Raw genomic sequence first — 16064 nt, 5'->3', positions numbered from 1 at the left:
TGGGTGCTGATTAGTGCTATAATGTGCTTCAGGCACATCAGTAGCCCCAGTAGGTCGAGCTTGATGATTCTTCATCAACAGCTGGTTCTGCTTTTCAGCAAGAAGTAAAACAGAGATCAAATCCGAGAACTTAGTGAACTTCTGAGCTCTATATTGTTGCTGCAGGACAATATTAGAAGCAGAGAAGGTCGAGTAGGTCTTCTCCAGGAGATCCTCTTCAGTCAAAGTTTCATTGCAAAACTTGAGAAGTGATCGGATTCGACAAACTTCAGAATTATATTCATTCACAGACTTAAAGTCTTGGAAGCGTAAGTGCTGCCAGTCGTGTCTTGCTTCAAGCAAGAATATGTCCTTTTGGTGATCGAAACGATCAGCCAAAGCGACTCATAATGCACGTGGATCCTCCTCAGCAAGGTACTCAGTTTGCAGAGCATCATGGATATGTCTTCGGATGAAGATCATAGCAGTGGCTTTTTCAGCTTCGCTAACAGGTGCATCCGTTGCTTCTTCAATAGCAGGACGCAAGTTCTTTGCAGTGAGGTGGAGCTTCACATCTTGAACCCACTTGAGGTAGTTCCTTCCAGAGACCTCCAAAGCGGTGAAGTCGAGTTTGTTCAAATTCGACATGTTCCTATCACAAAATGGATGGACAAGATGTGGTTAGTGTAATGGAGAAAAATCAATCCATTCACATAGGAGTAGAACATACAGGTTCTAATAGACATGTATTGGTTTAATTTTGCATGAAAAACTTCGGGTTTTCATGGGTGATATATTTAAGTGAAAACTTCGGGTTTTCAAACAAGGCATGTTTAGAAGAAACTTCGGGTTTCAAAGTAATTATGAACTTCAGGTTCATATATTCCTGCAGGCAAACACAAATATATATGCAAACAAATATGCAAAGAATATATGCAGAAATATTGTATAATGATAAGTGAATTAATTTATTTTTGGTCTTCGGGGCCAAATTAAAGTGTGGGTGAAAATATAAAAACCCATATTATTTAAAAAAATATTAAATAATAACATCTCGGGGCCTAAAAATATAGGCCGAGTACCCCCGGGTGTAGGCTGCAGGCCCACGGGGTGAGAAGGGAATGGGCTGCTGTGTGCAGCCCTAAAAAAAAATTTTCTCTTTTTTTTTTTTTTTTTTTTCTTTTCAATTCAATTATATTATATGTATGTATAATTTTAATGAATCACATATTTACGTTGATGCATATGCAAATAATAGTTTCAATGCATGTACATATGTAAGATTCAATTAATGGCAAATATCAAATTCACATAATTGTAGCAATTTTGGTTATGAAGAATCTAAAATACGTAAAACGTAAAGTTGGGTCATGCATCTAAAATACGTAAAACGTAAAACGTAAAGTTGGGTCATGCATCATGGTGAATGTTCATGCTATCAGGGCTTGCAAAATATCGAGTTAAAAGCCATTGTTTGGAAAGAACCTGATTGCGTGATGATATGGATGAACTGGTTTGATGCAGAAAAAAAATCTCCAACGTCAGATTCCTAAGCGCAGCGGTAGGAGCGTGCTGATAACGTGTTGTGGTCTATTTTATCTGACAGAGAGACTAGGGCCGGCGGCAGAGAGAGAGAGGAGAGAGATGTGTGTTTGTAGAATTGTAGGGGAATGTGTGTGTTGTTATCCCTCCTACATTGTGCCTTTATTTATAGTAGTAAAGGGAGAGAAGATATTCTTCTCCTCCAAGTAATACAAGTTGTAATAGGAAAGGATAACTAGAATTAAATCTTATATAGGATTTACACAATCATACTTAAACTAGGAATGTTTACAACAAAGAAGTATTTCTAAGTACATTTTTTCGGAAGCACTTCAAGCATTTCAGTCTAATCTCACCCTTGCATATCATCGAACAAATCTTTTGGCGCGTTATGGTAGGTAAGCTATGCTTGCAACTATATGATGGTTATGCACTAGTTTTGTTAGATAAATTGATGGGGAACTGAATTACATCTTGCACATGTTAAGCTTTGATGTTCGTCTGTTTGTTTGTGCACTTAGGCTTTTTATGCTTTTATTCGATGCAGGTGGTCAGCCGATGCTAATGGTGGGGTGCTGGAATATCTTGGATATAAGGAGGGTTATAGAGTTGATGTTGACATTCCAGACGGCACATGGGCAGAAGCTCTAAGCTTTCATGACATTCTGATCTTTAATACAGGGCACTGGTATGTATTTTCATTCTTATTTGTTATGCTTGCTCAAGATTCTTGTACATGTAGCAGATACATTTGTTACTTGGTTTAGTATTAGTCTTCTTTTAATTTCGTGATGTGACCAAATAAATTCTGTTTATAAAAAAATACAATAAGTTGTGTGTATCATATTTATTGATCCCAAGACTAGTAGCCTAGTGTCGATAATCATGATGCAGTTTACTCATATAAGTGGTGAGTGAGAAGAATTTTGATGTAGGAAAACAATTTAGTTGAGATAGAAAAGATTAAGCAATTTGAAATCTGCCGCAGAGCTTGTTGATTTTCCCACGAGACGATCAGGAACTATAGTTTCTAAGATCTAATTGACCCTCCAAGTAAATACCAAGTACAATAGGAATACAAACCAACCAATATCTGTTTTCAAGAGAGCTATAAAGCAGCCATATAGATAGGCTTAAATCAGTATGTAGAAGGTAGGAGAACGTTTCTAAGATAAATACCAGAATTAGTAAACTTCTAAATGTGACGAGTTGGAAATTTCACGTGTCATTAAGTTTGCTGACTATTCATTTCGTTTTTTCGGTTCTTATGAATAAACAGGTGGTGGGCTCCTTCAAAGTTTGACCTGGTTCCTCCAGTACTCCCTGATGTCGGCCTTGATATGGTTTTGAAGCACATGGTACCAATTTTTTAAGATAAAAGCTTCATAATTTGTTTAATTTTATGTTTCATAAGAAATTAAGAGGTAGTATTCTGGTGTTCATGTTTTTAGTGGATTCGTTCATTGTAGGTAATGTTCATGGAGAAGAGAACGAAAGCAGGTGCAATCAAATTTTTTCGTACTCAGTCACCTAGACATTTTGAAGGGGGTGACTGGGACCAAGGTGGCTCTTGTAATCGGGTAAATCCTTTATCGGTAGAGCAGGTGAGTTGTGTGATTCTATAATGACCCAAATGGATGTCATGTCTGTTTTTACTTTTGAGCAAAATGAATGTTATGTTTAGTTAATTGAGCTACACTTACATCTTATGAAGCAATGATTTGTACCCAAGCACAAACCCCTTCTACTTTGTGTTGTTTCAATTAAGCTCTTGTATAATGTTACGGGTTCGAGACTTGGGAGCAGTCTCTCCATAAATAGGAGTAAGGCTAGCCGACATTCACCTCTCCCAGACCCTGCGTAAAGCGGGAGCCTTGTGCACTGGGTACAAATATGAGATAATATAATGTTACGGTTTGCTTTGCAGGTCGAAGATCTCTTCTCAGTGAAGAATAATGGTACAAACGTGGAGGCACGCCTGGTGAATCAACATCTCTACAAGTCCCTTAAAGGATCAAGTTTCCAGATTTTGAACATAACCCACATGAGCGAGTTCAGAGCAGATGCCCATCCATCCACAGCCAGTGGGAAGAAGCACGACGACTGCATGCACTGGTGCATGCCAGGTTAACAGATACTTGGAATGACTTATTTATAAAGCAGCTAAATGTTATTAGAAGTGGGAGGATATCCGGGGTAAAGTAGGAGTAGCCGAAATTGAAGGAAAGATGAGAGAAAATCGGTTACGGTGGTTTGGACATGTGCAAAGAAGGCCTACTGACGCTCCGATTAGAAGATGCGACTATGGGACAGAGGTTCAGGGCCGAAGGGGCAGAGGAAGACCTAGGAAAACTTTGGAAGAGACCCTAAGAAAAGACTTAGAGTACTTGGATCTAACGGAGGACATGACACAGGACAGAACACAATGGCGTTCTAAGATTCATATAGCCGATCCCACTCAGTGACTTGGATTTTCCAAGTCTCCAACCGAGAAGTTTTCCTCACTCGGGAAATTAAGGGAACACTACCTCAACCTATATGCTCCACTCACAAAGCTTCAACATACAAGCTTCAACAAAAGAAAATTCAAAGAACTTAGCGAAGAAGGCTTTGGTGTATTTAACACAATACGTTGAAATGAAGGAAAGCTTATTTATTGATATTCCCGATAAGTTACAAATATGTACATATACTTGAGTCAAAATAAACAAACAAGAGGGAGCCTTCACAAAGGTTGCTTAGGAGAAGTCTCAGCAGTCAGTAGAGCCCCAGAAAGAGAAGGCACCGGAGGGGGATCATTCGGAGCCTCAGTACTGGACAAAACCCTAGAAGGAGGAGGCATCAGAGATTGATCATTTGGAGCCTCATTACGCGGTACAGCCCCAGAAGACGAAGGCAATAAATGCCTTTGGAACAAACCCACAAATCTCTGATGATCAAGTAAAACCTGACCATCAGATTCCTTCATCTGGTCAAGCTTCCTCTTCATGTTTGTAGCATAGTCATGCGCGAGCCGGTGCAACTGTTTATTCTCATGCTTGAGCCCTCTAATCTCCTGTTTGAGACTCATCACTTCAGCCGCCAATGATTCAACTTGGCGGGTTCGAGCAAATAGGCGTTGGGCCATATTAGACACAGAACCTGCACACTGAACACTGAGAGCCAGAGAATCCTTAACAGACAACTCATCAGACCGTTTGGAAAGTAGTCTGTTATCTTTGGGAGTGAGAAGGTTCCTGGCCACTACCGCAGCGGTCATATCATTCTTCATCACGGAATCCCCAACGGTAAGAGGACCAGTAGGGGAGACGAAGGATGGGCGCCATATGTTGTCTGGAGAAGGCGGGGCTGCCTCTTCAACAAGGTTCAAGTCAAAACGACGGTCGGAGGGGCCAGACATTTTCAAAGGTGTTGAAGAGAGAAGAGGTCGGACAAATCAAGATCTTAGAAGTGCAAGAATGGAGCTTCTACTGGTGGATATTCAAGTGTGCTTTGGAACTTAATGTCAGCCCCTATAAAAATCTGCACTCGACGAAGCTTCAGAAATCGAAGAGGCGCCTGCTCAGAAATCGAAGAGGCGTTTGCTTTCTCAAAAGCTGGGCTGCTCAGAGACCACGAGGGTCGATCTCAGAAATCGAAGAGGTGTTTGCTTTCTCAAAAGCTGGGCTGCTCAAAGACCACAAAGGCCGATCTCAGAAATCGAAGAGGCTTGCTTTCTCAAAAGCTGGGCTGCTCAGAGACCACGAGGGCCGATTTCAGAAATCGGAGAGGCACCTACTTTTCGAGCCTTGTCAGCACCTGTCACACGCACACTCAGCTTTGCGGAAATTATGGGCATTCTGTTGAAGATTTCTGGCGAAGTAGAAAGCACATGAATCGTACTGTTCAATCACCCATTTCCCACACGCAACAGTAGCTCATGGGTACCACAGATAACTTTGCCAAAGTTCTCTGACAAAGTTGAGACACGTGAAGCTTGCAGCTCCCACTACATCGCTCTGACCAAGAAGGGTAAAAGAATTGCAAAGAAACAACACTAACAAAGTTTAGACACATAAATTTTGAAGGTCTAGCTACCATATTATTACCCACAAGGGTAAAGGAACAGTACCACTGCTGGATAATTGGAAAGTCCCGGTGTGTCAACCTTTGTGCTTTGTGGCAAGGTAGACTAGCAAACATGCCCAACCTTTACTCACATTCGAGAAAACACTCCTAACAAGATTGCTTGCTCCAAAATCGAAGAGGCACCGCCCTCCGAATCTCGAGAGCCAGACTCCCAATATGATTACTTTCTCAAAAATCGAAGAGAGGGTAAAGGAACAGTACCACTGCTGGATAATTGGAAAGTCCCTGTGTGTCAACCTTTGTGCTTCGTGGCAAGGTAGACTAGCAAACATGCCCAACCTTTACTCACATTCGAGAAAACACTCACAACAAGATTGCTTGCTCCAAAATCGAAGAGGCACCGCCCTCCGAATCTCGAGAGCCAGACTCCCAACATGATTACTTTCTCAAAATCGAAGAGAGGGTAAAGGAACAGTACCACTGCTGGATAATTGGAAAGTCCCTGTGTGTCAACCTCTGTGCTTCGTGGCAAGGTAGACTAGCAAACATGCCCAACCTTTACTCACATTCGAGAAAACACTCCCAACAAGATTGCTTGCTCCAAAATCGAAGAGGCACGGCCCTCCGAATCTCGAGAGCCAGACTCCCAACATGATTACTTTCTCAAAAATTGAAGAGACACCACTCTCCGAATCTCGAGAGCCAGACCCCCAGCACGATTGCTTTCTCAAAAATCGAAGAGGCATCGTTCTCCGAATCTCGAGAGCCAGACCCCCGACAGGTCTGTAATCTTCACACTCAACATCAGCTTTCCAGATACCACAAACCACTTTTTCAAAGTGCTCTGACAGAGTTAAAACATGTGAAGCTGGCAGCTCCCACTACCGTGCTATAACCAAGCAGGGTAAAGGAATAACATTATTACTTGATGTTAGGGAGACTCCTATATATGTCTGACTTCCATCCCTAACGGACAGGCAGACCTGCAAAAATGCTCAACCCTTTCTCTTATCTGAGAGGGCACTCCCAACAAAGCCTTTCGAAATATTCAGCTTTCTTTCCCCCCGATAATACCTCTGTAAACAAGCTATAGTAGAGCAAGAATATCTCATATCATCAGGGTTAAAAGCAAGAGTATCCCATATCATGCTTTTTCCCTGTCTTTTCCTTTGGCCTTGTTCTTACCTGCAAGACAAGGAGAAAGAGAGCAATCAGTCAGCACTTGGAATCAAGCTTCCAGCCAGGAACTGACTGCCTGGAACCCCTTACCTGATTACTTACCTGGCATTGCTCTCGAGTACTCATCTTCAACATCTTATGCTTCCAGGGAAGATACCGCATCTGCCTGAGGAACAGATAGGGCAAGTGAGAAGGATACAAGGAAGCATGTGGAGACAAGCGTAACAGCACACGTGCCGATACATCTACTACTCTATCAAAAGCAAAAGTATCCCATATCAGCCGGGTCGAACGTACTCTAGATTTGATGGACTTGTTTTGACCCTCAAATTCTTCAGTCGGCCTTATACTCTGGAGGAAACCAGAAAACCCTCCAGCCCAGTTCAAGAATAAGCCTGTGGAAAGTTACTTCTTCAAAAGCAAAAGTATCCCATATCATCTCTCCTCATTTTTCTTCTCTTTATCCTTCATGCTGCCTGCAAGATAGGGAGAATGTGAACAATCAGCCGGAGCTCTGATTGCTTATCTTGTCTGTCACCTCTTTCAGCAGATCCCCCAGCTCGGCGACTTGGGGGACTCCTACTACATGGTTTGTATCTCGCTTGACCAAGCATGAAACTACAAGTAAGCTTCAAGTGAAATTGATACATTACCTTGTGCATCTCCACCAGTTACAGATACCACCCTTGGATGGAGGAAGAGTACTTCCAGAGAAGATGCCACATCTACCTATGAGACAGATAAGGCAAGTCAAGACGATACCACACTCCGGTACTTAGAAGTTTCGTGGCTACGAGATCATTCTCCCACAATATTTCCTAATGTCATTTGTACTAAATCATTCACTTGTACTCACTCAAGGAGAGTTTGAACCTATGTACTTGTGTAAACCCTTCACAATTAATGAGAACTCCTCTATTCCGTGGACGTAGCCAATCTGGGTGAACCACGTACATCTTGTGTTTGCTTTCCTATCTCTATCCATTTATATACTTATCCACACTAATGACCGGAGCAATCTAGCGAAGATCACAAAAAGTGACCGTTTTCGCTACCTAGGATCTATCTTGCAAGAGAACGGAGAATTAGATGGAGATCTCAACCATAGAATACAAGCTGGATGGATGAAGTGTAAGAGTGCATCCGGCGTGTTGTGTGACCGTCGTAGGCCACTGAAGCTCAAGGAAAATTTTATAGGACGGCAATAAGGCCAGCGATGTTGTATGGCACAGAATGTTGGGCGGTGAAGCATCAACGTACACAAAATGGGTGTAGCGGAGATGAGGATGCTTCGTGGGATGTATGGGCACACGAGAAAGGATAAGATTGGGAATTAGGATATCCGAGGTAAAGTAGGAGTAGACAAAATTGAAGGAAATATGAGAGAAAATCGGTTCCGGTGGTTTGGACATGTGCAAAGAAGGTCTACTGACGCTCCGGTTCGAAAATATGACTACGGGACAGAGGTTCGGGGCCGAAGGAGTAGAGGAAGACCTAGGAAAACTTTGGAAGAGACTCTAAGAAAAGACTTGAGTACTTGGATCTAACGGAGGACATGACACAAATGAGCGCAATGGCGTTCTAGGATTCATATAGCCGACCCCACTTAGTGGGAAAAGGCTTTGTTGTTGTTGTTGTTGTTGTTTGAGATTTTTCATTTTTTCCATCTGAAATGTAGTGAACTTCGGAGCACAAGCGCATCCCATCTTGTTCTCAATGCTGCCTTTTTGAAATCCACATAATGCTGCATCCAGAGGAGGTAATGTTCTATTTGCTTGTCTTATATATTTTGTTTTAAGGAGTTGTCCTAATCGCCCCGAATGACCCCCCCCCCCCCCCCGTTTGCCCGATTACTACGATATGATCATAAAAAGCTAGTTTTTTCCGGAATTTTATTGAAATAGGGGTAGGATGAGCAAAGGATAGTTCTGTACACACCCATTAAACAAACAGTGCTCCTTTTCCTGTGCCGTACTCAACCCTGCAAATGCAATGTCACGACATCCTGAAATTAAACCAAAAAGAAGAAAAAATGAAGTTAAATTCTCTACCTTTCTCCTTGATAAATTACAGCACCAATTGGGGTGACAGCAACGGCAGTTCCTGTATAGATCGTCGGCTTTAAGCAAATCCTTCACCGGAATTACACGTTCCTCGACCTGAAGGAAAGCATGCATGCTCTAGTTTTACGCTTTCGAATTGAGTGGACCAAAAGCGCAGTAATGCTAATTGGTTTTGCCTTCAAGATGAAAATATTGCATGCTGTCTGCTCCCATCTGCCTTCTTAAAGCATTCTGTCCAGGCCTAAAGAGCAGAAATCAATCATCTTATGTCCTGTATGCCTTAAGACCTTCATATATACCCTGACAAAACCCGCAATTTGCATATTTATATCACCAAAAGTTCAATAGCATAATAACATAACCATATTATGTTGTTGCAGAATGAATCTGAATGAGACGTCTTGGCAAGAATCTACTTAAATAATGGTCGATATTCTCTGTTTGACAGGATAACATTTCTTCACAATAATAAAAGAATTTGACTGAATAAGCTACCTAGCTAGCAGCAAAGCATGCAAAATTACCAATGTTACCTTTCGAATGAATAAGATTGACACTGGAGTTATATACATTTACCAATAATGATTAGCAACTAATCAAGCCTAACACCTCACACTAACACTACAATTAGTTACATAACTGTTGCAATAGGTAAGGATAAGGACAATGACTAGACTATGACACTGCTGACTGTACTGCGAATATGAGCTGTGTCTTTACACCCGGTCAAGCTGAACGGAGGGTATGAGCAAGAACCAACTCTTTGATTTAATGATAATCTATTTCCGCTTGTTTGTTACTAGCATGGAACACTGGATTGGAAGCCAGAGAAATGGCAGATACATTGTCACACCACAAAACTGGAACTTTAGACAGAGGAAAACCAATGTCCTTAAATATTTTGCAAACTCAGGTAGTTCTGCTATAGTATGAGCCCGATATCTATATTCAGCTTTCGTTGAGGAACGAGCAACTGTTCGCTACTTCTTTTCACTCCAACTAATGAGATTACTACCCAGATAAACACAGTAATCACTTGTACATCTTCTGTCAAATACACAGCCTACCCAATCTGCATTAGAGAAGGACAATGAAGAAACTGACAAACTTTATTCACTGCATATGAGAGATCAGTTCTTGTTCATGTCAAATATTGCAATGCCCCACCATTGACGTATTCATGAGGATAGGTAACAGAGTACCAATGTGATCTAACTTGTGAGTACCAAGAGGTGTAGCACAAGGTTTACACCCTTCCATATGTGTTTTGATGAATAGGTCCAGTGCATATTTACTTAAGAAAAAGACCTGAAAAACTGTGAACCTCTAAACCCAAGAAGTAGTGTAATGCACCGAAGTCTTTAACTGAAATTAACTGACTAAGCCCTTTGAAAAATGCCTTACAAACTGTAGGACTATGACCAGTTACCTAAATAGCATCAACATAGACCAACAAAATCAGAAGAGAAGGATCAAATTTCACAAATAGTGAATATTCAGACTGAGAATTCGAAAAACCAATGAAGATCAAAGTTTTGTAAAAAGTATACCCTTCATCCAACGAACCAAACTCCATTTTCAATTTGCGTTTCAACTCCTTGTCTACCGTTGGTACCACAAATTCAACCTTCCCTGCACCAAATTGATCTCCTACATCTACATCCTTTCTTCTTCTATTTCTAACTCACTCCCTATCGAATTACAGTTCAATATCTACCTACTACAAATGTACACAACTACAACACAACTTATCACAACCTAGCACAAGTTTTACACCTATATATCTAATCCAATTTCGGGATCTCAATCAAGTCTAGTGGTAACCACCAGTATTATGGATTCAAATCCCAAAATTATAAATATCATATACACATACCCGAAGTTGGTTTTTAGAACCACAATGGAACGGAAATGGATCAAATGACGACAGAAAACTAAACTTCACAATCTGAGTTTCTTCAGAGGTTCTGGACGCACCACCCTTTCCAATCTAAGCAGAGCTTCAATCCATATGAAATCGAGCACCCTTCACCAGCTCCCTTTCTCTGCCTCTTTTTCCTTGCGAATATAACCATCAGCTATCCCCCTATCTTCAACAAAAACACACCAGTGAACCAAAAAACAAATAAAAATAAAAATAAAGGTATAGGATTTACAGGGTCACAATCGAGACTCATCTTCAATCCACCTGAAATCGAACACTCCCACCTTTCACCAGCTCCCTCTCTTTGCCTCTTTTTCCTTGCGAAGAAAACCATAATCTTTCCCTCTCTCTCCAACAAAAACACACCCAGGGAACAAAAAATAAAATAAAATTTAAAGGTATAGGATTACCGGGTCACAATCGAAACGGAGCTTCAATCCACCTGAAATCGATTCCTCACACCAACTCCCTCTCTTTGCCTTTCTTTCCCTCTTGAATGTGCGAATAATCTCTCAGTCTCCCTTTCTCTCCAACAAAAACATATCCAGTGAATAAAAAAAATAAAAGTTTTGAATTACACCAGGTCACAACAACTCAGTTCCACATGTGAGCTCATCAGATCATAGCAGTTAGATTCTGGTCACGCAAGGTCTGCAGCTTAGAAACAACCATACATATAGATGCTAATTAAACATCTATATATACTACTAGATGAAGCCCATATACTATGTGTGTAAATATAAAAATTTTTAAAAGAAAAAATATATGAAAAAGAGAGAAGTTGGAGACAAATGTGAGACAGAGAAAGAAAGACTAAAAAAGTGAGGTTTTTTTATTTTATTTTTTTTAAATTGGAGATTTTATGATGGTATTTGAAAGGCTTGAATAAAAAAAAGCAAAATTGGGTTTATGAGAAATTGAATTAATGCTCATAAATTTATTTTGTGATGTTAATAAGTAATTTAGATAAGCTTATTTTCCTCAAATCTCTTGCTTTTATTTCTTCTTAATTTTCATTAATCAAGCCCATGAGTGGGTACTTGTAACCCTCTAGATGGTTATATCCGATATGTTCTTTGTGGAACCCACAAAAGCTTCTTATCTCTTTGATTTATTTTTTGGTTTATTTCTGTGTTTAAATACAACAAACTAATAGTGTATATTATCATTTGAGAAAAAAAAAAAAAGTGTATGGCCATAACCATGTTGAAAAATGAAAATGTTAGAATGATAATTAGCGGCTACACTCTTTAATTACCCACAATAAATCACAGACGGGAGAAAAATTATATTAAAACTTATAAAACATCCAATTACATTAATATCTTAGTCGCAAGTTTACACTATATGAAGAAAAAAAACTTTTATGGCTTTGCTCATGACGAGTAGTGTTTAATAACATGTTCATATAGACACTTAGTACTACAAGTAGTGTTTAAAAAATGTTCATATAGTAAAGGGTAGAGAAGCAATATTTATAAAACAAAACAAAAAAAAAACAAAGATAAGTATATTTTCAATTTAAACATACGATTGCATATATTGTCCCACAAATTCAACAAAAAAAATCCAAGAACCTGGTTTCAGGTTTAGCAATGAAGAACAATATGAAAAACATCTCAATTTATTTGGTATCCATACGAAGTTCATATTATGAACGCACATGCTTCATTGGAAATGAAACGGGGATCAAGCAGCAGCTCAATCAATCAGCAATGTCCACCCCATTTTGTCCTCAATCAAACCTGTTTGAATATCAGTAAGCATTTCACGCAGTTTGCAAAACACAGTTTCTTTCCCTCTTCTGTATTCAACCCTGCATTAACATAATCCATTTTTAGCTACTAAATTCCAGGGTTATGATATTTAAAAAAAAAATGCCACGATTTTGAGGGTCTGTTCTAAACTGCTTTTGTATGAAGCGCATTTGGTTTAAAAAGCACATAAAAAATTTTAAATTAAAAATTCAAGGCATAGAAGTACCAAAAGTGCTTTTCCTTAAGAATTTTCCTCAAACACTTGTACCTTTTGTCACGATATGTTATGCTAGAAACGGCAATGACATCCACAGCAGTCCCAGTACAGAAAACTTCATCAGCAGCCAACACATCCTCTAGTGAAACATCACGTTCCTCCACCTGATATCCATTTCCCAAAACATGGTTTTAGAGGTTGCAATTAGCTAGAAAATCACTTCTCATGAGTCAAATTTACATTTTAGACTTGTGAAATATAATTAACAAGCTGTACAAGCAGTAGTTAATGCTTAATTAAGGTAAAAAGGGGTCGTTAATTACCACGTAATTGAGATGGAGAGCAATTTCTATGATGCTTTTCCTTGTGATCCCTGGAAGGACAGTTCCATTGGTTGGTGGAGTTAAAATCACATTATCCTACACCAGTAAAATAATTGTTAGGCCAAACTTGAATGGGCATTTCACATAGAAGCCTTCGATAACATTGTTATTTTTGTTTTTTAATTTTTAAAACAACACTTCAAGCTCAATAATGCACGTTTTGTTTGTTGTCGATTAAAATAATTCTTATTTGATTGTGTAGCTTAACAATTCAGTTATGTTACGGAGAAATTAGGGTTTAGGGTTTAACAATCCGGTCACGTAACATGCTCAGAATGTTGGTGAATTGTAATATTGAAACCGTATATGCGAATTGTAATTACTAATACCTTCACAATGAAAATATTAGATGAAGAACACTCCTCAATATTTTTTCCAGTGGCTGCATCCAGAAAGAGGACGTCAGTGAACCCTTCGGCCCTAGCCTTCTGTACTGTTTTAAAAATCTGTAGCATTGAAATGGAGCAAAAAATAAAAATTATTTAGAAGATCCCAATATCTTCAACCTAATTATATATATAAGTTGGCCAAGTAAATTACTGGTGAATAGTTGGTGATGCTTTTGATGCCTCCAGTTCCACCAGGAGTGGCCCTACGAACCTCATTCTCAATGTACAAATTCATGGTGCTGCCACTCTGTTGTATAAACAAAATCAAAGTTTGAAAAATAAACTTCCCAAGAAAAAAAAAAAGGGTCTGAAAAATAGGGAGTAACCAGGAAAAATCTAAAATTTAATTTGAGAAAAACATAATTTATGTGAACGAAATTACCACAGAACCAAGTATTTTTCTTCGTGATCGAATCCCAATCAATTAGCAATACGTGACTTAATTCTCGACTTTGAAACTATATCAAAGTTAAAGTCTCCAATCTAAAACCAATTGGTGATTAACACGAATTGCATTGGCAAATAAGTTACCTTGTGATAACTACCAATTGGAGTAGCAAATATTAGGAATGTGTACTCTGTTGCTGACCCCAAGCCAAGAACAGAACCACTTCCGATAAGCAATGGCCTAATATACAATACTCCTTTCCCTGAAGGTGGTACCTATACATGCATACGTACACACATACATACATACATACATACATACATATATACATATGAAAATTAAAACGTCAGTTTTTACGTCTGTAAACTTTAGAACTGTAGGGTCTAAAGTGAAAATACCCAACGCTTGTTGGCAAGGACTGCTTGTTTTAAAGCAGCAAGAAATTGCTCAGTAGATGGACATGGCATGCACAATCTCTCTGCACCCATCTTCATTCTTAGAGCATTCTCTTCCGGGCGAAACAGCTGAATGTGACCATCTTTCGTCCTGATTGCCTTGAGACCTTCTAATATTCCCTGATGACACCATCACGTAGATACTCTTAACTACTAGAGTTACAAGCCCTCGGATCGATACTCATCTATTAATGAGCATGGATCCGATTATTCGGCCTCATTGTGAAACAAACATAAGGGCAGCTAAGTGTAATTACCTGTCCATAATTCAAGATTCCAGCAAATGGGCTGAGCTCAATCTTTCTATAGGGAGCGAGATGGCCTTGTGAAAAGTTCTCTCCATCGGAACATATCATAATGTACATGTAATCGGTTGGAATTACCCCAAATTCCAGTTCATCCCAGTTCATGGCATCAACGTGTTTTTCATCTGCTTCATGACTGCTTTGAGAAATTCTTACAGAAATTAAGTATAAGAGTTAAAATTAAGAAAGCTGATAAGGTGAAGTAAATCACCTGTGAACTATGGATTCAGAAGTCATGGCTGCAAGTTAATGTAGAATAAAGTCTAAAACAGCCGCAACAAAGAAACAAAACACCTTTGAGTGAGCAATTTATAACATAAACGCATTATGGTGAGATATTAATTTAGAAAACTGGTAATAATCTTCGATTTTATTATATAAAAGGGTTTCGTTTCAAACTAGTGTTCCTTTGTGTTACATAAAAGCATGTTTTTTTCTCTTCATCTTAACACATCATTTGAAAGCAAATTTCGTCTCTATTTTCGTTTTGTTTCCTATCATGACATATTTTAATCCAAATTTTTTATGAAAAATAAAGGGTGATTAGTACCCTTTTCCCTTTACTTTATATACAACTAGATGCAGTAGACACCCCTTGTGTGTGATTTAAAATTTATAAAGAATTAAATATTAGTGGATTGGGGAAGTTAGAAAAAGTATGAAAAAAGTAGACATGGGTGGGTGCAAATGAGAGAGATAGAAACAAAGAGTGAGTTTAGGTATTGATAGGATGATATGGTTGCGAGGTTAAAAAAAAAATAGTAAAAATTTGTTTGTGTGAAATTACTATAATGTCTAATTTTTTTAGTTATGTATAAAAGGGTATAATAGTAATTTCATTGATTTTTAGTTGACAAATAGAGTTTTTTTTAAATTTTTTTTTTAACAAACGATATTATTTACACTAAGAGGAGGGGGTGGGGTGAGCCTCATAATGAGCTATCAATAATATTGTTCAAATTCGCCTTTGGCGAGAATCGAACCTAGCTAAGACCTCTCATTTATAAGTGCTACTACTAAGTGACGACAAATAAGTTCTATTAATATGTAGTTTAGATGATTTTTAATTGACAAACAAAGTTCTATTAATATGTAATTTAGATTTAGATAACATCACTTTATTATAAAAGTGAAAGTGAGAAAGTTTTGTATAGGAAAAATAAAAACATGACTTTGATTTTTCAAACTGAAATAGCACCAATTTCGTCAAAAAAATTCAAACCGAAATACTATATCGGTGCTCTGTAGTTTCTGGCGTCAAATTTGAAGTCTGGCTGAGAGTACTTTTTTTGGATAAGGATTGTCTGACCTTCCACTTCCGGTGCCTTTCCGTGCTCTTTTGTTTGTGTAGTCACGGTTAAGCCACGTCAACATTTTATATTACTATTCATTTTGGTCATATTACCTCTATAAAA

At 38.8% G+C, this 16064-nt stretch overlaps 2 protein-coding genes and 1 pseudogene across 3 annotated transcripts; 1 reads left to right on the top strand and 2 right to left on the bottom strand.

Moving 5' to 3' along the window:
- The first annotated feature begins 435 nt into the window (after positions 1-435).
- LOC108173383 (protein trichome birefringence-like 13) lies at positions 436-8481 on the top strand (annotated as a pseudogene).
- On the bottom strand, positions 3421-11427 carry LOC139196446 (uncharacterized). Its single transcript, XM_070822402.1, has 3 exons — positions 11166-11427; positions 10708-10917; positions 3421-9131 (listed from the first exon to the last, which is right to left on the bottom strand). The coding sequence occupies exon 3, from the start codon at positions 4919-4921 to the stop codon at positions 4247-4249; it is 675 nt and encodes a 224-aa protein (XP_070678503.1). The 5' UTR covers positions 4922-9131; positions 10708-10917; positions 11166-11427; the 3' UTR covers positions 3421-4246.
- An 822-nt stretch (positions 11428-12249) lies between these two features.
- Positions 12250-15016, bottom strand: LOC114824835 (putative branched-chain-amino-acid aminotransferase 7). Of its 2 annotated transcripts, none has more exons than XM_029102173.2 (9): positions 14861-15016; positions 14602-14785; positions 14288-14464; positions 14033-14164; positions 13653-13748; positions 13442-13558; positions 13053-13148; positions 12781-12893; positions 12250-12571 (listed from the first exon to the last, which is right to left on the bottom strand). In XM_029102173.2, the coding sequence occupies exons 1-9, from the start codon at positions 14884-14886 to the stop codon at positions 12457-12459; spliced, it is 1056 nt and encodes a 351-aa protein (XP_028958006.2). In that variant the 5' UTR covers positions 14887-15016; the 3' UTR covers positions 12250-12456. The 2 variants fall into 2 exon arrangements, with proteins under 2 accessions (XP_028958006.2, XP_070678502.1); XM_070822401.1 differs by having other exon boundaries at positions 14602-14774; positions 14861-14997.
- Between the last annotated feature and the right edge of the window lie 1048 nt (positions 15017-16064).

The sequence above is a fragment of the Malus domestica genome, chromosome 05, assembly GCF_042453785.1.
Source record: "Malus domestica chromosome 05, GDT2T_hap1".
NCBI classification, from domain to species: Eukaryota; Viridiplantae; Streptophyta; class Magnoliopsida; order Rosales; family Rosaceae; genus Malus; species Malus domestica.
The sequence above is the reverse complement of the archived record's forward strand: the minus strand, read 5'-3'. Positions and strand labels throughout refer to the sequence as shown.

What these genes read in the sequence shown, in the direction of transcription:
- LOC139196446 (XM_070822402.1), bottom strand. Translation starts at nt 4,921, where the DNA reads ATGTCTGGCCCCTCCGACCGTCGTTTTGACTTGAACCTTGTTGAAGAG.
- LOC114824835 (XM_029102173.2), bottom strand. Translation starts at nt 14,886, where the DNA reads ATGACTTCTGAATCCATAGTTCACAG. An exon ending in GCATCACCAACTATTCACCA is followed by an intron (nt 13,559 to 13,652) that starts GTAATTTACTTG and finishes TCAATGCTACAG; the next exon opens with ATTTTTAAAACAGTACAGAA. An exon ending in ATAACATATCGTGACAAAAG is followed by an intron (nt 12,572 to 12,780) that starts GTACAAGTGTTT and finishes ATGTTAATGCAG; the next exon opens with GGTTGAATACAGAAGAGGGA.